The sequence below is a fragment of the Helianthus annuus genome, chromosome 9, assembly GCF_002127325.2.
Source record: "Helianthus annuus cultivar XRQ/B chromosome 9, HanXRQr2.0-SUNRISE, whole genome shotgun sequence".
NCBI lineage: Eukaryota > Viridiplantae > Streptophyta > Magnoliopsida > Asterales > Asteraceae > Helianthus > Helianthus annuus.
The window spans coordinates 154,187,070-154,210,242 of NC_035441.2; the positions used below are offsets into that span (position 1 = coordinate 154,187,070).

Here is a 23,173-nt window from a genome sequence, read left to right on the forward strand (position 1 = left end):
TCTTAACCATGTAAAAAGTGCACTTTTTTAATTTCTTTTAAGTCATCCCCAGTTGAAACCATGTCAAATAATATATGCATTATTGCAGCAAGTCCATGGGTTGCTCCCCAATACCTTTTACCATGCCATTCATACATCAGTGGGCCATTCCTTTGTACACAAATTTGTAACAAATATCATAATTTCATTTGTAATTGTTCTCTTAAGATAAATTGTCATTGCCAAGGCTCATCATCACAGACCAAGAACGAATCTAGAAAGGTTTCAGGTTTGCCCATTTTATAAAAAAAAAATGCAGAAAGATAATATAACTTTTGAATTGTATATTAATTGACTATATACTTAAATAAATAGCATCTGATTTTTCTATTGATCTGCGAATCCCCACACCATCGGGTCTGCCGGGTCGGGTTTGGAACCGGTTATTATGCCCATCTCTAGTGTAAGACTGAAAGTAGATAAAGTTTCGATTTCAAGGACCGGGCCATTTTGAGCCTCGCTATATAAATTATAAAATCATAACAGAAAAGCCATAAATTGTAAATGACCCAAGCCTGAGATAAAGCCCAAAGAGGCATCATTCTTAACCTTATATTAATATTCATTCTTTTTCAACTTTAATTCAATTTTTCAAATGACCAATAATAAAGCAAGTAGATAAAGCCCAATAATAAAGGGATGAATTACGAATGACCCGAGCCCGAGATAGAGCCCAAAGAAGCATGATTCTTGTATAACACAATTATTGATGATGATAAAAGACATATGCGTAGCATAATAATAATCCCATCTCATAACCCTTTCGATCATCTTGTACTACTAGACTTTCATTGTGTTGTAACCTACCTAGCCAGGTTTCAACTGGACGATCTTATTTAGGACTTGATGCAGGATGAGACTTTACTCCATATTCAATTTTCACAATACATATCATTTGAAGGCAGTTTTAATATTGAGTAAGCTTCCGTTTTAATCCCTATGGTTTAGTCGTTTTAACGGTTTTGCCCCAATCCTTTAAAAATAGTTATTTTATTCCCTGATCTATAAGGCTTATCTCTATTTCACTCTCTGCCCCTAACGCCATCCAATTCAATTGTTAAATCCTGGTCACATGCCCCTCACATGAGGGGCATTTTAGTCTTTTCCCACTCAAACTTATTAATTTCCCTATTTAATTTTCACACACTTTCTCTCTCTCTTTAAACATTCACCTACATCTCTCTCTATGCTGTAACAACCCCACCCACACCATTAGACACCACCCCCAACCCGTCGAACAACAACCACCACCCCTTCCACCACAATCGACTCAACACCTTCTCGATTGTACAGCCTCAAGAAACTGCAACCATTCGATTTCAACACCTTCTGAAATCGTTATATACTATGCAAATTATATGAACAGTTAACGTGTGACTGTGTGAGTGAGAGAGAAGGTTAATACTTGGAGCACAATACATCGAGGGATTTCTCTTCACAGCTGTATAACAACGGGGTCTTGGTTTTGGAATCATTAATTAACGCCATAGATGGAAACTGGAAGAACTCAGCTCGATTGAAATGGGTTTGGTGAATCAACGACGCGATGGAGGAATTTGAGAAAGGGGTTTTCCCGATCTGGAAGGTGGATATGGCAGCGGGACTTTGAACCCGGAACGATGCCGACTCTACCGGATGTGCCGAGTTTGCAAGATGTGAAGCGTTCAGATTTGAATCGGGCTATGTGTTGGTCGTTGGTCGCAAGTGGTTAGATTGAGGGATGACGAAAGGCGGTGGTTGTGGTGTGCGGTGTGGTGGTTATGGTGGAGGTGGGTGGTAGTATGGTGGTTACATATGTTAGGGTCAGAACACGAATCACACGAACACTAGAACAATCTGCAGCAAGCACACACACTCACACACTCTAACTCACAAGAACAAGATGTAAGACCCATCACACTTTATCAAGATAATTCTACTAAATACACATTTAGTTTAAGGAAAAATACGAATTTACAACAGTTTGATGAGAATTCAAGTGCAGAAGAAGTTATATTTTCACTCAATGATGATTTTAAAGTCAACTACTTTCTATGTATTGTTGATCAAGCTATAAGTTCTCTTGAAACAAGATTCGATCAATACCAAAAATTCGAAAAAATATTTGGGTTTTTGTTTCCTAAAAAATTGAAGACACTTGATGAACAAAATCTTAAGGCTCGTTGTTATCGTCTTAAAGATGCATTAAAATATAAAGAAGAATCAGACGTTGATGCTAAAGAACTTTATTTGGAGTTGAAGTTGATTAGGACCTTTTTACCGAGTCACATTGTTAGCCCTATTGATGCTTTAAATGATATCATGCGGCTCGGTCGTTGTCCTAATGCTATAAATGCATATCATGTGCTTTTGACACTTTCGGTAACGGTGGCATCGGCAGAGAGAAGCTTTTCTAAATTGAAGTTGTTGAAGTCTTATTTGCGATCGTCAATGTCCCAAAAAAGACTTAATGGATTCGCGATGATATCTCTTGAAAACGAAATATTAGAAGGTATGGAATATAAAGACTTGATCGAGAGCTTTGCTTCCAAAAACGCTAGGAGAGCCTCACGATTTGCTTAAGTAAGTTAGTTCGATCATTTAGCTAAACTAGTATTGTTTTGTTTATTTTATAACAATTAATCTGTGATACCCCAGGAAAAATGCTCAACACAACTAGTTTCTCCAGTGACTGTGTACTAAATTTCGGGACGAAATTTCTTTCAACTTGGGGATGATGTGACAACCCGTAACTTCGAGATAAAAACCCGTTTGTTTCGCTTTTATAAATCATATCATATACTTATTTTATTTGATGGATTAATTATATTCTTATCAAATTATATTTTATCCATATCACGTACCGACCCGAACCATTTGAACCAAAGCACATGTCTCACTTGTTGATCCAACCCACTCGCATAACTCCAAACTCATAAGGTCCGAACCAGGGTGTAAATCATATGCAATTGTATTAGTTGGCTTTATTTAATATATATATATATATATATGTATATATATATGTATATATATAACAATCTTAAAACAAGTTGAAGCCCCACTTCTGTTCCCCATCACAAATAAGTATAATAATATTTTTATTATAATATTTGGTGAAACTAGCAGTACTTGCATTAATATGCTAGTATCACAATTTTAAATTCTGAACAACATATACAAAAGTTTTTGCAAAAGTCGATCCCTTGCTCCATCCATTTACAGCCCAAACCCAACTCAATTTCTTTTCTTTTTAGTGGTCTTCAGCCCACTTGAAACCCCACACCGCCCATACTCTATTAATCCATATTAATATACGTAAACTGCATGATTCCTATGATAACTCCCCAAAATCAAACCCTAAACCACCCACCCTTCTAACCTGCGATCCCTGTGCTCTCTCATCCCTTCTTCACAATCGACGATCAAGAACTCCAAGGAAGTCTTTCAAGTCTTTCGGTTCAAGCACGAGTGATCCCCACCATCTTTCAACCCGGTAACTTGTCTTTAATTTCTTTATAAACTTGTTAAAGCATAGTATCATGGCTGTGATTCTGGAAGTTCTTGTATGTTCTTGATGTTGTGATAATTACATGTAATAGAGGGTTGCTAGAAATCAGTGTTGTTGGCGTTATGATTGGGTGCGGGTTCGGTTAGTCGTTAGGGTTTCATTTTTGAGAATAATTTTAATGTAAATCATTGATGGGTTTAATGAACTAATTGTTATATGATTTATTTTAAGATGAAGATCTGCGGTGATTAAAGATTTTAGGTCGTTGGGGGCGTTAGTTGTTCGGTTGGGATGATCGGGTAACGACTAGAGCTGAAACAGAATCTGTCAAGGATTCTGCAGCCAATTTCGGTTGGCTGTAAACGGACCGTTATAAATCAAAATTTTGATTTTCTGAAGTCTAAATTATATGTTTTCAAAAAACGAATCAAATGGCACTGGAATCATATTTTTTTGAGGTCGTTTGCTATTTTAAAGGTCCGTTTTGTACAGCAGCAAAAGCTGCGTTTTTCTGCAGAAAATGTGTGTTATGATTTTAGTCATAACTTGAAATCTGTGTAGAATTAGATCATGAAATTCGTACTATAGATGACCACTGATGTCATTGTAATTCTCCAACTTGAATTTCATCAATCGGACTTATGATGAATTTTAAATGAATTTTTCTGTGGACTGCAGTCAAAAAGTGACGAATCTGATTTCAGCCCGGTAAATGATTTTTATAAAATAATTGGTAATGAATTGGATCCCGAGATTTTTACACAATAATATTTGGATCGTTTAAAATATTATTTAATTTTTTGGCAATTTTGTTGTATACGAACTATTCCGGATAACAATCCAAAAACTGCCGAAAATGCAATATATTGCTGAAAATTTTAATGAAGAGTATTTTAAGTCTTTCGTGACACTTGTGTTGTCGCTAAGCTATGTCGTATAAATGCATGCATGATATTTAGTATTGTATGATATAATGTGCTACGTGCTAGATACGTGTAGGATTCGTGTTTCCGCGTGAGCACACCCACTAACCCTTAAACGGTAATCATGTTAGGACGTGATTGACTAGTTCCACCTCACATATTTCTTTCCATAACTTAATCTGCCGAGCTAATCTAAGGTGAGTTCACACTTTCTACAAAGCATGGGATTTCCGATGGTTTGGGAATGGGTTAAGGAATAATATTGAAACCTACGTGTCCTCCTTGGGTAGGATACGTACCTCAATCCTCCTTCGAAAGGATGACAACATTGAAACCTGCGTATTCTCCTTGGGTAGAATTCGTACCTCCATCCTCCTTGGGAAGGATGACAACATAGAACTTACTAGACAAAACTTTATCATGAAGTCCCTCATTTTTATATCGAAGTAATTGTCGGGCCATTGGCGAACGGGTCATTAGTTAAATAACGCTATTAGGTCTGACAAGCCTCACACCGTGCCGCAGAGGACGGGAGTGGACTAATGTACATGGGCAATAAGTCAATGATGATAGACATTGACGCAGGGCACATAAACATGACTCCAGTCAATAGTCTATATGGTAACGGGTCTAGTGGTTTACAACATGGGGTAGCCCCCACGGTATACGGTTTTGGAAACAAGGAACTGGGTAACTTATGGTTTTTGGAACAACTTTAAAATAGACAACCAACTGTGAACTCGCTCAACATTTTTGTTGATTCGTTACTACATGCTTTGCAGGTCGTTAGGTATTTAGCTGGAGCTTGCATAGGGAAGGAGTCGTTGCGGAATATGGACCGTTGTGTGTTGATGATAAACTTATAAACTTTAAATTTATAATTTTGGGTTTTGAACTCAATGCTTCCGCTGTTAACTTAGACTTTGCTAAATTGTTTGACACCAATTATATTGTTTGTGTTGGGTTTTATTTACTTACTTATATTGTTTAATATGATTGGTGGCTTGATCCTGGTCAGTCATGCTCCCTGCGGTGATACTCCGCGTTTGGATTTTGGGGGTGTGACATAATCAATTATCGTTGCATCGTGGTTTTTGGATATATAAAATGATAAGTTTATATTTTAGAAAGGGGCCCAACTTTTTTTGTCTCGCACGAGGTCCAAAAGGTTTTTATTATTCTCGGAGACGGCTCTAATCATCACCAACACTTGCGATTTTCAACAACCAAAACGGATACCAGAAATGGCAATAGCCAATCAACTTTGGATATACCAAATATTGTTTGTAGTGAGACAGATACAAAGTTACAAACACACATGATAATATTTCTTATTGTATTTTTATTCTAGTTAATTAATAATGCACAATGTTTTACAAGATTTTCGTTATTCATCTATATATATCTCAAAATATATAATAAAAAAATTCATAATAAATGTCTCGTTATTCATCTAAATCTATCTCAAAATATATAAAAATTGTTTCTTTAACGGAACAAGAGCGTATTTCATAAAGTTATTTTAATAATCGCATCCGAAGTTTTATATCAGTAAAACATTTATTGAAGAATCGTATATAACGTGGAAGTACAAGAGCGTATTTCATAAAGTTATTTTAATAATCCCATACAAGAGCGTATTTCATAAAGTTATTTTTATTATTCGCATCCGAAGTTTTATATCAGTATTTATTGGAGAATCATATATAACAGAATGGTTTCACTTATGTGAGTAATATTTATTGAAGAATCATATATAACAGAAATGTTTATCACTTATAGATAAAGTAGGGTCAAATGTGGTTTCTCTTTGTTTAACCAACAATCCTTATATAGAATATACTAGATTAGAACCCCATGTATTATACGGGTTGAATAAATGTAATTTATTTATATTTAAACAATAAAAAGTTATATCTTTATGAAACTCGTATATTGTACGGGTTAAATAAATGTAATTTTATATATCAAATAATTAAAAAAAAGTTATATCTTTAAAAACCATGTGTATTACACAGATTAAATAAATGTAATTTTGTATACTAAATACTAAAAACGTTGTATGTTTGAAAAACCCATGTATAATCAGGTTGAATAAATCTACCAAATGATAAAAAAATTACATTCTTAAAAACCTCGTATATTACACGTGTTGAATAGATCTAAAAAATATTTATATCTTTAAAAACCATGTGTATTACACAAACTAAATAAATGTAATTTTGTATATTAAATACTAAAAACGTCGTATCTTTAAAAAACATGTGTATAGTCAGGTTGAAAAATCTACCAAATAATAAAAAAAAATTATATCCTTAAAACCCCGTGTATTACATGTGTTGAATAAATCTAATTTTACATAACAGATGATAAAAAGTTATATATTTAAAAACTTCGTGTATTACACGGGTTATATGAATGTAACTTTGTATAGTAAATAATAAAAAAAAATTAAATTTTTAAAATCCCCGCGTTTTACACGAGTTGAATAAATATAATTTTGTATACCAAATAATAAAGAAGTTATATTTTTATAAATTAGGATAACATTTAATATTAATTTTTTATTTATATATTTAATATAAGATAAGTAGGAAAGAGAGGTATTTGTTTTAAAAATATATTAAATTAATAATTTAGATTTGAGGATAATATTTTATTAAAGTATGATAAGATTTAATATTAATTTATTATTTATTTATTTAGTTAATGTAAGATAAGTAAAGATTTAAGGATACCTTCAATGAATGACAATTGTCCAAAAGTTGGTTTCTTTTATTATAGTAGACTAGCGGTAAGACCCGTGTGCAAACACGGGTCGTTTCTTAGAAAACCATGCATAACACATATTGACAGAGAGTAAAAAAATAATTAGTGCAGACTTACAAAATTGATATAAACTAATGGTCAATAGGTTTATTCAACAACAATTCCAATATGTTGATAGCAAACCACTGTTGTCTATTAACTGTTAAAACCGTTGTTGTTTTCCAACAGACTTTCCTAAAAACTGTCATCCATTATCTCCAACAGAGCTTGCCAAATGGATAGATAGTAAGTACTAGATGTTAGTCAACTCATGTTAAAAAGGTCAGTCAACAGAAATTACAAAGGTTAGTAAACAGATGTTAAGAGAATAATGTTATTAACAAAGACTTTAGTACTCTCATTAAAAATGAGAGCTGCAAACTTGTTACTACAATGCCAAATATAAACATTTTTCACAGCATGTGTTCTCAGGATAGGCGTAATGCAGAGCAAGTATCAGATGCTTTCAAAAAGTTGTATTTCTTTCCAACAAACATTTCCTAACAACAGTTCCTCCATTATACCCAACAGACGTTGCCAGGTTGACAGATGTTTAGTATCATCATAGATTTTGTAAAACTTCTTTGTAAACCACATTAGTAGTGGTTGTACAGACTCGTTTGTCTTTATCACAAATCAAAACTTTCAACCCCTTCCTACTTTTTACTCTACATACAGCAACATAGAGCTGGCCATGCCTAAACACTGGACGTGGAAGATATAAACCAACACGCTCCAATGATTGTCCTTGACTTTTACTTATTGTCATAGCAAAACACAGTGAAAGTGGGAATTGTCTTTGAGAAATCTTCATTGGTATTCTTTTATCAGAAGGTGTCATCTTAAGTCTTGAAATCAAAGTATGATGACCTATATTAGTCCCTGTGATAATTTTTGCTTTAATCACAACTTTTCCAAGCCTCATGACTTGTAAACGTGTACCATTACACAATCCATTTGCCTGATCAATGTTTCTGAGTAACATCACTGGAGCACCAAGTTTCAGTACTAATTTATGGTTAGGTAAACCAGATAAACGAAGATTGTTTAACACATCAGGAGGAAACCATGCCATATTAAGCTCTGATTCTTCCTCAGATTGGCATAAACTATTTGAACTAAAATAAACCTTTTCTTCACCGGGCAGACTCTCTAACAACTCTTTATTTATTGAATCCGCTACTTCATTAGTTGGAGCGAGAATCTCTCTTTGTTGGAAATACGTTAAATCCCACAAAAACTTATTCTTGTCCGGATATATAAATGAAATGAGAGAAGAAATAGGATTGACTTGGTCATGAATAAGTAGATCATCTGGTATTTCAATATCTATCTCACCATCATTTTCTTCACCAAGCAGACCATCACCAAGCTTTAAAATCCATTCTCCAAATTCCTTTATTTCTTTCAAATCTGCTTCCTGACAACCAACTCTTAATCTCATATTCTCAGTTAGCTTTAGTACTTGACAGTATCGCCATATATAAGAAGAATTCAAAGAAGCATTGACTATCATTGTTCTGGTACCTTTAGGGATGACCTGGAAGAATTTGTCTAAAATCACCACCAAATAGAATGACCTTTCCCCCAAACGGCTTGGATTCCATGTTCGGTTGACTGGAACGTGATATGTCTCTCATTGTTCTATCAAGAGCCTCGAAACAATGCTTGTGAGTCATAGGTGCTTCATCCCAAATAATCAAAGTTGCTCTTTTAATTAAATCACCTAACCCAGTATTAGGCTCTATCGAACATATTGAATTCTCATTAATGTTGATTGGAATTACAAACATTGACTGAGCAGTTCTACCACCATCCAGCAAAAGTGAAGCAATTCCACTAGATGCAACATTCAATACAACTTCACCTTTTGATCTTAATGCAGCTGAGAATGTCTTCCAAAGAAACGTCTTTCCAGTTCCACCATAACCATATACAAAAAACACACCTTCATCACCTTTTTCATTCGCTTCCATAACAATTATATATATCCTTTCCTGTTCGGCAGTTAAACACTTTAGATAACCATCATGTTCCCTTTGAAGTGCTAGTCTGTCATACTTGTCCGGAACACTTGGCATATCATCAAAATTTCTCACTGTACTTCCATTGGTAAGTAGCAACTTTTCAATTTCAGATAGACAGATATTTTCAAGTTCTTCTTGTTGAAGATCCAAATCTAAAACAAATGTTGAAAAAAGTATTAGTTTTCCCAATAACAGAGCTATTGCATAATTTTAATGTAGTTGTATATAACTTTAATAAAATAATCACATTACCTGCAATACCAGTTATCTTTCGTTGCTGATACAGAATGTCTTCACATAACAGGGACTTCGTTTCTGACCAAAAAACACCAGGACGAGATATCGAATTTGACAGCAACAACATTACAAAAAAAGTCCTCAAGAAATCTCCGGTTGACCATGTGCTAGCTTCTTTGACAGCAATAACATATTCCTTATCATCATCCAACAGTCCCCGTGCAAAACATGCATCTTTAAATGTTCCAAAAACTTGTCCATCAACTGTTTTTATATCTTCAAAACAGGTTGGTCCCTTAATATGATTCAGTAAAATCCTTAGGTAATAACAATCACCAAGTGATGTTGGGACATAATGTATCCTCCCAATTGATCTATACGGATGCTTTCTTCGATTCCATTTGCGATTTTTAGCATTCCATACATAATATCCCGGAAACTGAACATACCTCAATGTCCTGGCAAATTCATCGACTTTATTACAATTCATCCACTCTGTGAACATTGTCATTTTCACAGTTGGATCTGTAACAATATCACACAAATTATCATGATCGTTATACACAATACTCTGACCATCTTCACAATGAAAAGGTAATACTTCAACAGCTGGAGATCTATAATGTAAATTATACATGAATATTCTCCAAGCAGCTTCACAAGCAGAGATATATCTACAATCAAGGTATGCTTTTATCTCATCTACAGCTACATTCTTTTCCGTATCATTGTTGGGGCTATTGGCTTGAAAAACAGAAGCCGTGACTCTATCAGACCCCTTATTAATATTTTTAAACAAATATTTGATAGAACCTGACTAGTTGCACCATTCAATGTTAACGTGGCACTGATACTTTCCGAGCAGGAGAGCATTATAAGGAACTACAAGTCTATTATCAAGTGTCACACCATTCTTTACTACTGTATTACTTGTTTGACGACGACGATAGACAGGATATCCTTCAGAATTAACACAAGTCTCATCTACATATTTTCTGGGAAACTTTTTATAACATTTTTGCTGAACCATACATGGAAAAAGTGGGTTGTCTGTACCACATGGTCCATGACTCATAAATTGCTTGACAAGCTCATATAATTCAGGATCTCTTTCTTTATCTGGTATCTCAGCACTAATAACACGATCAATATCAGATGTAGTTGGAAATTTGCTTTCAGCACCCAAGAAAAAACATATGTGAGCATGTGGGAGTCCACGCTTCTGAAATTCCACTGTATACATAACTAAAATTTTTCAACATTGAGCTGTTAAATAAATATAATTAGATGTTCAAAGTAAAAAATATAACTAAAAGGTACCTGCTTGTATATCACCAAAGAATTTATCTTTCTTGAAATCTTTTATAAGATGATCCAATATACATTTGAATAATCTCGAGATAAGATCCGGCCTGTCTTCAGCATTAAGAGCTTTATCGTGCAAACACCTGTAAATCTCAGGCCAGTTTGGATTACAAGTCACCGTTATGAATAAATTGGGATATCCAACAGACTTGCAAATTGCCATAGCATCCAAGTACTTTTGCATCATATATCTAGAACCACTTGTAAATGATGAAGGTAAAAGTATAGGTTTACCACAACTTGAGGCATTATTCTCTCCACTTTCAACAGTAGCATTAAAGTTCTCAAGACTTTGTGTTCTAAGTTTAGGTTGTTGTGACCTTATATAATTCAACCTGGCAGATTCTATCATCGTGTATCCATCAACCAAAAACTGCTGAAATAGTTTTTTCGCATTAAGTAACAATGAAAATTGATTCTGTCTATCTTGAATTTTGTAACAAAAGAATTCTCTAATTGTAAGATTGGTTCTAAGTACCCCATTATTAATCGGAATCCCTCTATGTTTAATACCAACTCTATAACCATCTTCTGCATATGGGAAAATCAGTGGATATTGCAAAGCAAGGTAAGAGGGATGAAGATCACTAATTCTTTGAAGACCACCAGACTTCTTTCTAACAACAATATCCCGTTTATCAAATGCTCCATCAAAATCACCAGTTATTAATGCAGCAATTTCTGATGTTGTTGGCAAATTGTGAACTCTTCCATCCTTATCTCTTGTTCCAATAAGCTTCAAGCTTACATCTTGAAACTCATTTTCTTGAAAACAATCTCTTACCATTCTGAAGGGCTGGACAAGAGGATTGCAAGAATCCAACATATCTTTAAGACCCTTGATGGTTGTACTATCAAGCTGGTTGTTTCTTGTAATTTTGCATTCTATCTGAGAACTGCCAGAAATATAAAATGTTAAAATTTACATTCATTTCAAATGATAATGAATGTAAATATACTGAAAAGCAAAATATATATTCATAAATGCCATAATTATCATAAAGAAATTACCTTACTGCTTTTTGACGATTTACCACTTCGTTTTGTGAATCATATATGTAAAGCTGTGAGAATTTGGGTTCTTCCCCATCGTCCGGAAGTAGACTACCCATTCGATGATAATTCTGACCTTGTAGTCTAAATACATAAGGAACTTTACCTCTCTGATAACTTTTGTCAACCTTCCCACCAAGAGATGTGAAGGAAAACATCATGTTATATGCTCGAATATTATCCATGAAATTGCGAGACTGTGATGTATGACTTTTATATAAATGACGTAGTAATGGAGGAGGTGTAGGCGGCGGTGGTAGCTCAACATCTCCATTTGAACAACAAAGAGAATAGGATGTTTTCTTACATTTTTTATTTCCCCTAAGTATTTCATCTTCCCATAACATTGCATCACATTTAGAACACACAAAGATGGCATCTCCATGATCAATATAATCTACAGACTTAGCAAATTTATAAGTCAACATAAGTTATCTACATATTGAAAACTTAACAGGAATTTACATTCGTATTTTATACCTTTAAAAATTCCATGAATCTTCTTAACCACAGAATCTGCTAACATCTCATCACTCATTGGTAATTCAATTTTAGATATTCCACCTATATTGAAGCTTGTAAAATAAGATATATATATATATATATATATATATATATATATATATATATATATATATATATATATAACAATCCATAAAACCTAAGATTAAACAAATATTTTGTTTCCAAAAATTTAAAACATACAATTTGTAATATCTGATAATGGAGTCCTCTCAACAAAATAGGATGTTTGCTTAGTACTTCCAAAAGGAGTGTGATAGACATTCCTTGATGAGATTTTTCTTGATGAATCTTATAAGACAAAAGTATATAAAATAAACGAACAAAACTACAATTCATAATTAAATTAGAAAAAAACATCTGCAGCAAGTTTACCTTTTTCATTTGTAGATGAGTGACACACATTACTACTAATATCTGGGATAGCATAAGTAGGAAGGTGATACACATTCCTTCTTTCGACATTGGTGGTTGAAGCTTGTAAAATAGAACATATGTAAGGATTCCAAAAACATAACACATACATACATATTTCTTTTAAATTTTGTTTGCAAAACTATAACACATACCACTTAAAGTATTTGAAAATGGAATCCTTTCAACAGAATCAGATGTTGATGCAGGATGACAACCTCTGTTGTTTCTCTTTTGTTGAAGAAAATACTTCCTTTTTTGTCACGGCCCTAGCCCCGGTTTGACCTGGTCCAGAGCCGCGGGACAGGAACCCCGTGGTATTTAATTTAAGTGACAACGGGAGTCTTTAATACATGATCTTTTAATACTAAAAATGCCCGTTTACTTTATTACATATTTTAGGGATAAACCCTGTAATTTACAATAAAGTGAATTCACTGGGAAATCTTTATTTTACAAAACATGTTTCTTTATTTATTTATATTGAGCCACTTCCTTAAGCTTGTAGTGCTTCACGGCACTTTTTCCTGGATCACAACAGATTACCTGAAACATGTTTGAAAAAGGTTTTGTCAGCGGGGAAATACTGAGTGAATCATTCATTTTGTCTAAAATGATATTATTGTTATAATTTACAGTATTAAGAACGATTACAATGTTTCTACATGTCAACCATATACCCACGGTATTTGTCACTCGACCACCCATTGGCTATCTCGTTGTCCAATGGTGTCTGTGACTATGGTCATATCACCCCTTGGCTATCTCGTTGTCCAATGGTGATGGATTAACAAGTAATGTATACAAAACCCCACATACCGGCTGTAATTGTCACACCCCGATTTCCACGTGTTACACCGGTGGGCCTGGTGGGGGATTACCATGACGTAGTTGGCAACAATATAGTCAAACCACACAATATATGAATGCACAGCGGAAGCGTAAAGATAAATATATTTCAACTATTGAATGTAATATCCAAGTATCACAATCGTCGAAATATAATCCACAGGGGATCAAAATAAGATAGAAAAATAATTGTTCAACAGATATTGGCATTTCAAGCTTGCGAGACTCTAACGATGCTAAGGAGTGGCCAGCCTATTACGAATAGAACCTGCATTAATCTTTTTGGGGAAAATACGTCAGTTTACACTGGTAAATACATTCAACCGACACTTTTGTAAAATGTTTAATAAAATTGATTTGAATACACAAGGCACAAACTCTTTATAACTTGGAATAATTTATAATTAAATCTTGTAAAAGAATTACATGTTTACTATGCGTTCGATCGCCCGGGTCGTGCCGGGTTTAAGGTTAATAGACACGCCACAAAGCATAAAGCCGTGGTGGGAAAACCAACGGTTATACCTTTAATAATATAGACACATTACGGGTGTACGCCTACACCCATGTGTCGGGGTCGTGGCCATTTCGTAAAATGATGCCAAGGATATCCGGGACATGGTCATTAAGCTCCCAAAGGCGTAAAGCCAACAAAACGTATTTAAACGGACCGATTAAATTATTCAATTAACCACCATATGATGGAAGATTTAATGCCCGACCAAACGGTAATTTATATACCGTAACCCAAGCCCGTATAGGGAAAATAAGATAAAAGTATTTACCTGAGCAAGTATTAATCCTTAATTAAACAAGATGCAAGTTTCTTTTACTGGTCTCCTATTCTGGAATGAAGGTTTAAAATAACCTATTAGAATCCTAACGGGTCTTTAATTTAGCCTTAGCTTAGACCGGTCAGTTTTAAAGGATAATTACGGTTTAATCGCATGAAAGGCGAAAACCGGGAATGGAATGTGGTTTGGACCCAACAAGTTTGAAGACTTGTTTTATATGGGTAATATAACCACACTCTGGATTTTGAGGTCAAAACAATAAGGTTTGACCCGTTTCGGCTAGTTTATGTAAACTAGTTACATAAACCGTACCGTGCGCGCAAAAGGCGTAACGGGTAACCGTAAGAGTCCTACACAAATTTCCTTAGTTAATATGCTTTAAAGAGATTGTGGTATCAGTAGGATACCTTCCGTAATGCCCGTAACGAGTTTAAATCCATTATATGCCCCGTAGGGGTATTTCGGTCATTTTAAAGATTATAAAAGAGGTTTCTGAGTTCTACAGGAAATCTGAGTTTTCCGAACAGTTTATAAAGTCCAAAATACTCTATTTATTATTTAAAATCAGTAGCAACTGGAATCGGGTCAAAATACCTTGTAGAACTCAAGTTATGCTCGAAAAGGGTATATTCGGTATTTACCGAACCGATGCCATAACCGCAGGTTAAAAATGATTAAAAATCTTTAAAAATCTCAAAATATTATTTTACATCAGTGTGTAAAAGGTTTGGTGTCGAAATTTGGGTTTAGATAGGCTTTACGCTAAATGCGCCGTTTAATTACTAAAGTTTCCGTAATTGCGCTATTTAGCATAACTCCTATTCTAGACCTCGGATCGACATGAAATTTTTGGGACATGTTTAGAAATCAGTAACTAAGGTTGTTGTCCTTTCACATGTCCAAAATTCTCGTTTTAAAGTGAAAAGGGCATTACGGTCAACTTTTAAGCATTTAACGGAAATGTGCTAAAGACTCGGACAAACAACGAACCGGTCACAGAGGGTTATACCATCATGTAACCTGGTCCTAAGAGAGTCCTAAGGCATATCTAAATCATACCATAACGGGTTAGAACTGAAGTCAAAGCAAAAGCAAAAGTCAAAGTTTTGCGACTTTCGGTTCCGAACCGGGTCAAAACAGTAAATGGTCGGATCAAACAAGCTTAGACTAGTTAATATACTTATTATCATGTTATATGAGTGTTAAAACAGGTTACACGCTATCTACATTACCGATTATGCATAAAATCGCAAAATAGCATTCTGTTGACTTTTTCTAAGCAAGTTTGACTCGACAATCGGACTAGTTAGAGTGGGAATCAGAGGGTGCCCTCTTAGGGGTTTAAAGCCCACATGATTACCAACATGTAACTACCTTTGATTTGACAAACCACTGGACCATTTGTGATTTATCGTAAAGTCATCGTTAATTACGACGGATTGACTTTTAAGCTAAAACTATGTAAAAACTAAACCACAAAGGGTTAGGCATACTTACAGAAGCTTGGTGCACGACCAGAGATGATAGGAGAGTGTTCTTGAGCTCCAGAAGTGATCAAGAATGCAGGTTTGAGGTGTGGTTACAATGTGTGCACAACATGGCCTTTTATAGCAAAAATGGAAGCACAAGATCATCACAACTAAGGCTACAAGGGTTCCTTGATCATCAACATGTGTCCCTGGGTGCTAGGGGTCGTTTAGGGGGTGCCCATGCTGCCATAATTGCGTTCTAAGGCGGTTAAAATAGCAAACAGTGAACCTGTCCCCGAATTCTGCATCTGGTGCCTTGCCGCGGCCCGCGTGAAGGATCAGGCTTCCCTTACGCGGGTCGCCTGGATCCTGTTTTCAGCAATCGAATCTGCACCTGGCTCGCGGCCCACGTAAGATTACTTGTATCTCTAACGCGGGTCGCGTGAGACCTGATTTCCAAGATTTTCGAATCTTTTGCCATTATTGCCCTGGCCTTTCGGTTTCGAAGGGGTAACTTTGCGATTTGGGCCTCGATTATTTACGAATAAGGGCCTCGTGACTTTTACCCGCGCCGTTAAGTCCCCGGTTAGTTTATTTACTATCCGAAAAGCCCTAACTTTCATTGTTGACGCTTCTAACCCCTCGCATACGAAATTGATCATAACTTTCTGTTTTAAAACGGAACTTCGCGAAATTTATATCGTATATTCTAGTGAGCGTAATTTACTGTTACAAAGCCTCGGGTATGTTAAAGGGTCACTCAGAGGTATAACTTAAACATGTTGACACAATTGACCTCTGTAGTTTGTAATCTCTCACTTCCTTCCGTATTTCGTTCCGTACGATCCATGATTTATTCGTTTGACGGTGCGAGCATCATTTAGGGTTACTGTACAGTATATTTATCCCTCGCTGACATTTTTAACCCTCGAATTTACATACTTTCAATGTTTGTCAACTTTAGTTCTTTATTTAGTATTTAATACCACGTGTAAACTTAAGACACGTGTCAATACTTTATTGGACGCAAAAATTTCGAGGTGTTACAGTAATGAAGACCACAAAGACTTAATCCCTGTAATTATAACTTTGAAAATAAACATGATTTTGAAAGCAAGTTTGGTAAAAAGAGAATGACTCACATTGCTGATTTATGCGGGCGGAGTTTAATCTGCTAATTAGCTTGTTTAACCTAATTTAAATAACAATGCACACGAACTGGGTTAGTAACTAATACAACATTTACGACAATTCATGAGATTAAACCCTCACAATGAATGACAATATGCAATACTTAAACATCCATCGAATTAACGACGAATGACAAAGTATAAACTCAATTTGAGCGGCACTTAAACACTCGTTGGATAGTTTCAATCGATCGGACGTTGAATCGTAATAGCGATCGAGTTATTACCCTGTTATCGCGGCAGCGTTTCGAGATTTGTGTGTGTTTGAAGTATTCGGACTATAACTCAGTGCACGAATTGAGTTTTTACGTCGTTTCAACTCCAGAAATCAAGTCCCAAAGCCCTCTATTTATACTGAAAATTTGACCCCCCTCGCGTGATGCGAGGGGTCTATGTGGGGGCGTCGCGTGACGCGAGGGGTCACCCTACTCCATAGGGTAGCCACGTCCCTAACTAGCTTGGCTGAGTTGATGAAATTGATAAATTCGTTTTCTACAGCGAGTTATATGGATAATCGTAAGCTAGGGTTTACCCCCCTTGAGTTTTAGGGGCCCTGATCCTGATTCGGATTGTTCTGAAAATTTTAGGGTTTATGCAGGATTACTTGGGTTTCTCAATTAGGGTTTCCTTATTGGACAATTAACATAATAAGTAATTATTTTAGTGAGAGTTGTTACATCCTCCCCACCTTAATAAAAATATCGTTCTCGAGATTTACTGGAATAGATGAGGATATTTTCGCTTCATTTCTGATTCTAGCTCCCAAGTGTATTCTGGTCCTCTTTTTGAATCCCACTTGACTTTGACTAATACTAGTCGTTTGTGCTTAAGAAACTTGATCTTTCTATCTTCTATTTGCAGTGGATTCTCCACAAATTTCAACTTTTCATTTACCTCGATATCTTGAAGAGGTACTACCAGGGATTCGTCCGATAGACATTTCTTGAGGTTGGATACATGAAATACGTCATGTACTCCAGCTAATTCTTCTGGTAGATGTAAACGATAAGCAACTGGTCCTATTCGTTGAATTACTGGAAATGGTCCTACGTACCTTGGACTCAGTTTTCCTTTCTTACCGAATCGTACTACTCCTTTCCAAGGAGAAACTTTCAAAAGTACCTTGTCTCCGACTTGAAACTCTAGCGGCTTGCGGCGATTGTCTGCATAGCTTTTCTGACGATCTCGAGCTGTTTTCAATCTTTCCTTGATTTGAGTTATCTTGTCAGTGGTTTCTTGCACAATTTCAGGACCTGATAATTTACTTTCTCCTATTTCTGCCCAACAAACTGGAGTTCTACATTTACGTCCATACAGTGCTTCGAATGGGGCAGCTTCAATGCTTGAATGATAACTATTGTTATAGGAGAATTCAATTAAGGGTAGGTGTTTATCCCAGTTACCACCAAAATCAATTACACATGCTCTGAGCATGTCTTCCAGGGTTTGTATCGTCCTTTCACTTTGTCCGTCTGTTTGAGGATGATATGCAGTACTTAAATTTAGTCGGGTTCCCATTGCTTCCTGAAAACTAGTCCAGAAATGGGAAGTGAAACGACTATCCCTATCCGATACAATGGAGAGCGGAACTCCATGTAAGGATACTACTTCGTCTACGTACAACTTGGCTAACCTTTCCATGCTAAAGGTTTCTTTCATGGGTAGAAAATGAGCTGATTTGGTTAATCGATCTAAAATTACCCAAATTACATCATTACCTTTTCTGGTTTTGGGTAACTTAATAACAAAATCCATTGTTATGAGTTCCCATTTCCATACAGGCATTTCTAACTGTTGTAGTAGTCCCGAAGGTTTCTGATGTTCTGCTTTTACTTGCGAACAAGTAAGACATTTAGATACATATTCAGCTATATCCTTTTTCATTGCTATCCACCAAAAATTGTTTCTTAAATCTTGGTACATCTTATTGTTTCTTGGATGCATGGTATACCTAGATTTATGAGCTTCTTCTAGAATCTTATTTCTTAAATCTCCCTGCTTAGGTACCCAAATTCTTTTCTTGTGGAATCTCCAAATTCCATCATTTCCTTGCTCTAACTCTTTTATTCGTCCTTTCATTCCTTCAGCATCGTCTTCGATTGTTGTTTCTTGAATTTTCTTTAATTGTTCCATTAAATCAATTTGCAGATTTAATCTAAGAGCACGGACTTGCTTTTGCTTTTCATGATACTTACGACTAAGAGCATCAGCGACTTGCTTTCCCTTCGTGATATTGAATATCACAGTCGTAGTCACTTAGGATTTCCATCCATCTTCTTTGCCTCATGTTTAATTCTTTTTGCCCAAATATGTACCTTAAACTTTTATGATCTGTATAAACAGTAAACTTACTTCCAAACAGATAATGTCTCCAAATCTTAAGGGCAAAAATTATAGCTCCTAATTCTAAGTCATGAGTCGTATAATTTTCCTCGTGCTTCTTCAATTGCCCGGAGGCATACGCAATTACTTTCTTGCGTTGCATCAACACACATCCAAATCCTAATTTTGAAGCATCACAATATACTTCAAAATCTTCAGTTCCTTCTGGCAAGGCTAAAATTGGAGCATTTGTCAACCTTTGTTTTAATATCTTAAAAGCTTCTTCTTGTCTAGGTCCCCATTCAAACTTAACTGCTTCACAGGTTAGCTTAGTCAAAGGTACAACTATTTTAGAAAAATCCTTAATAAATCGTCTGTAGTACCCAGCTAAGCCTAGAAAGCTTCTAATTTCCATAGCTGTTTGCGGAACCTTCCATTTGGTAATTGCTTCTATTTTAGAAGGATCTACGTGAATACCTTCGTGATTTACCATATGTCCTAAGAATTGCACTTCTTGCAGCCAGAATTCACACTTCGAGAATTTGGCGTAAAGCTTTTCCTTCCTTAACAAAGTTAAGAGTGCATGCAGGTGCTCACAATGTTCTTCCTGACTTTTGGAATAAATAAGTATATCGTCAATGAAGACAATCACGAATTTATCCAAGTATGGTTTACAAATCCGATTCATCATGTCCATGAATGCTGCATGAGCATTTGTTAGTCCGAAGGGCATGAATGTAAACTCATAATGACCATACCTAATTCTGAAAGCAATTTTAGGTATGTCTTCTTCTTGTACTTTCAACTGATGATATCCGGAGCGTAAGTCTATCTTAGAAAAATACCTAGCTCCCTGAAGTTGATCAAAAAGATCGTCAATCCTAGGTAATGGGTATCGATTCTTAATTGTAACTTTATTCAGTTCCCTATAATCGATACACATTCTCATCGATCCATCTTTCTTTTTCACAAACAACACTGGTGCTCCCCAAGGGGATGAACTAGGTTGTATAAATCCTTTGCTTAGTAATTCATCTAACTGCTTTTTCAATTCTAGCATTTCAGTGGGTGCTAGCTGGTAAGGTGCTTTGGCTATTGGTGTAGTTCCAGGAATTAGATAAATCTTAACTCTACTTCTCTATCAGGTGGTAACCCGGGTAATTCTTCTGGAAAGACATCTGGGTATTCTGATACTATTGGTATATCCTTAAGTTCCTTACTTTTTGTGTAATGATTACTGAAATCATATACACTACTTCTTGTTTTCTTGAGTAACTAGCCAACTTTATTACTGAAATAAATTTCAGTGGCTTTCGAGGTTTATCTCCTGTGATTGAAATTACTTCTCCTGTAGGTGTCTGGATTTCTACGGAATTTTTATCACAGAAAATTCTAGCATGGTTGGCTACTAACCAATCCATTCCTAATACTACATCGAACCCGGCTAACTTCATAGGTAACATGTTTGCAGAAAACTTATGGCCTAAGAGTTCTATTTTTCCTTCTTGCAATACCTTATCTATGTTAACAGAACTTCCATCTGCCGTTTCGACTATAAAAATCTGCCTAAGATTGGTCAATGATAAATTAAGAGCTTGGCAGAATGAGGTATTAATAAAACTTTGGTTTGCACCAGAGTCGAATAATACTTTTGCAAACACATCGTGTACTAGGAACGTACCAGCTATCACATCGGGAATGAGTTCTGCTTCTTGAGTGGTCATCTGGAATGCTCTGGCATTCTTTTTAGTAGTTCCGTCGGTTGTCTTAGCTTTGTTGTCTGCTGGTTTGACCAGTTTGGGACATTCGGTTCTGAAATGTCCGGTTTCTCCACAGTTATAGCAGATCCTGGTCTTTTTCCTACAATCTTCCTCACGATGTCCTATAGCTTTGCAAAAGTTACAGGTTTCATTACATTTTCCAAAATGTTTCTTTCTGCAATTCCTGCAGAAAGGCGGAGTAGAAGATTGCCCGATTCCCCTCTTCTTGAACTTGTTATTATTACCCATACGAAATCCTTGGGTAATTTTCTGAGCCAAATCCTTCTTCCGGTTTTCTTCTCTTGTATGTACCAGTTCGTCAGTTAGGGTGTTAGCTAATTCTACCGCATCGTCTATAGTGCGAGGTCTCGCAGCTTTAACGATATTACGGATTTCGCCAATCAATCCCCAAATATAACGGGAAATAAGCACCGGTTCTGGCGAAGCCAGGGTTGGTACCACTCTCGCATATTCGAAGAATGTCGAAGTATATCCTCGACAGTCTACACCCACCATACGATGGCTCAGGAACTTATTTGCCTTTTGTTCTTTTTCATACTCGGGACAAAATTTTCTTTCCATTAGCTGCTTAAATTCTTCCCAATTCATGTATAGCCAAAATTGTCGATTTCTCGACTTCCATTTTTATAGATTATATTAGGCATCCGTACACACTGTTTATCTTACAACGTTTTATTCCTGAGCTATTTACAGAGTTATATTTTTGTTACTACTGTTATTATACAAACATAGCCTCCCAACCCCACTATTCCTTTGTCAACTGGCATTTTAGTAGCGACGTTCCCTCTTGTCGTATTTCCAGGAGATTTGTTCTCCCATTTCCCGGATCCTATTCCCTGTACCTATCAGCTCCTCGCCAAAATGGCGGAGTTCGGCTAAGTTCTCATTACTCATCGGTGGGTTTGGTATAGGTTCTGGGTCGAACTGAGGGAAAAAGTCATAAGGATTATTAAGAAGGTTTTGAAACTCACAGTCGTTAGTCCACCACTCGTCCATTTCTCCTAAAGGTCGGGTGTGGATTAGAGGGTCTTGAATAGCTGGTTCCAAATTGATTGGAAGTTGGGTTTCAGCAGGATAAGGGTAGAGATTGTTGGTGATAGGTCTAATGACATCACAACTTGCCAGTAGATGATCTAATTCCTCCTGGAATGTAAATTCTTCAGTTTGCTTGGAACTTTCCCTGATTTCTATTCCCGTTTGCCTAAAATTTTCCCTGATTTCTATCCCTGCTGGCCTAGAACTCTCTCCGGTCTCGATCCCTTTTCCTTTATCCATAGGATTTTCTATTTTGAGAATTTTCCTAGTTGCTGGTTTCCTCCTGCGTACTTTCCTCCATCCTACATATCTTCTTCTTTTCTTAGGCTTTGCTTTCTCCGGAGGCGGAGCTTGAAATTCCATAGGTTCCTCCAAATCAGCAATGTAATCAGTGAAGTCGTTGGAAACTTCTATTGGTATAGGATAGAGATTGAGATTCTGAAGGGCTTCAGATAACTCATTCATGCTGATTAGCATATATGCAAAATGCACAAAAATGCTAAGTTAAAATTTTTATAACAAAATTTCACAAATAAATATTTAAGTATTATTGCATACCGTATGATCAGTTTAATACAAAGGACAACTGAAATTTGAAACACACTAGGGTTTATCGTAATTTATTTATTTACGGAATAACTTTTCTTTAGAGCTTCTGGCTTGTAGGTAATATAGGTGCTAATACTGATTCAGGGTCCTGATAGTTTTAAAGGTTGGTATTTACTGCTACCGTTGCTAACATATAAAGCTCTGCCCATTTTTCATCTAATTTGTCTTTCCAAGGAGGATTATTGCCTATTTCCTGGGTTTCCGGATTAAACCTCACTTTCTTTGGTTGTGATTTCTTTCCTTTCTCCT

General features: G+C 35.9%; 2 protein-coding genes across 2 annotated transcripts; both read right to left on the reverse strand.

Moving 5' to 3' along the window:
* Positions 1 to 7,819: 7,819 nt before the first annotated feature.
* On the reverse strand, positions 7,820 to 8,773 carry LOC110876532 (ATP-dependent DNA helicase PIF1-like). The gene has a single exon (XM_022124701.1). It carries the CDS (start codon positions 8,771 to 8,773, stop codon positions 7,820 to 7,822), a length of 954 nt encoding a protein of 317 aa, XP_021980393.1.
* Positions 8,774 to 8,786: 13 nt separating this feature from the next.
* LOC110876531 lies at positions 8,787 to 12,477 on the reverse strand. Its single transcript, XM_035977082.1, has 6 exons — positions 12,420 to 12,477; positions 11,898 to 12,336; positions 10,842 to 11,782; positions 10,578 to 10,766; positions 9,537 to 10,334; positions 8,787 to 9,436 (listed from the first exon to the last, which is right to left on the reverse strand). The coding sequence occupies exons 1-6, from the start codon at positions 12,475 to 12,477 to the stop codon at positions 8,787 to 8,789; spliced, it is 3,075 nt and encodes a 1,024-aa protein (XP_035832975.1).
* Between the last annotated feature and the right edge of the window lie 10,696 nt (positions 12,478 to 23,173).

Bases quoted from the DNA above. Each gene is read 5' to 3' on its own strand.
- LOC110876532 (XM_022124701.1), bottom strand. From the start codon at position 8,773: ATGATAGTCAATGCTTCTTTGAATTCTTCTTATATATGGCGATACTGT.
- LOC110876531 (XM_035977082.1), bottom strand. From the start codon at position 12,477: ATGAGTGATGAGATGTTAGCAGATTCTGTGGTTAAGAAGATTCATGGA. The intron at 11,783-11,897 runs GTAATTTCTTTA...TATTTCTGGCAG, and splicing joins AATCGTCAAAAAGCAGTAAG to TTCTCAGATAGAATGCAAAA. The intron at 10,335-10,577 runs GTACAGACAACC...GCAACTAGTCAG, and splicing joins TATGAGTCATGGACCATGTG to GTTCTATCAAATATTTGTTT.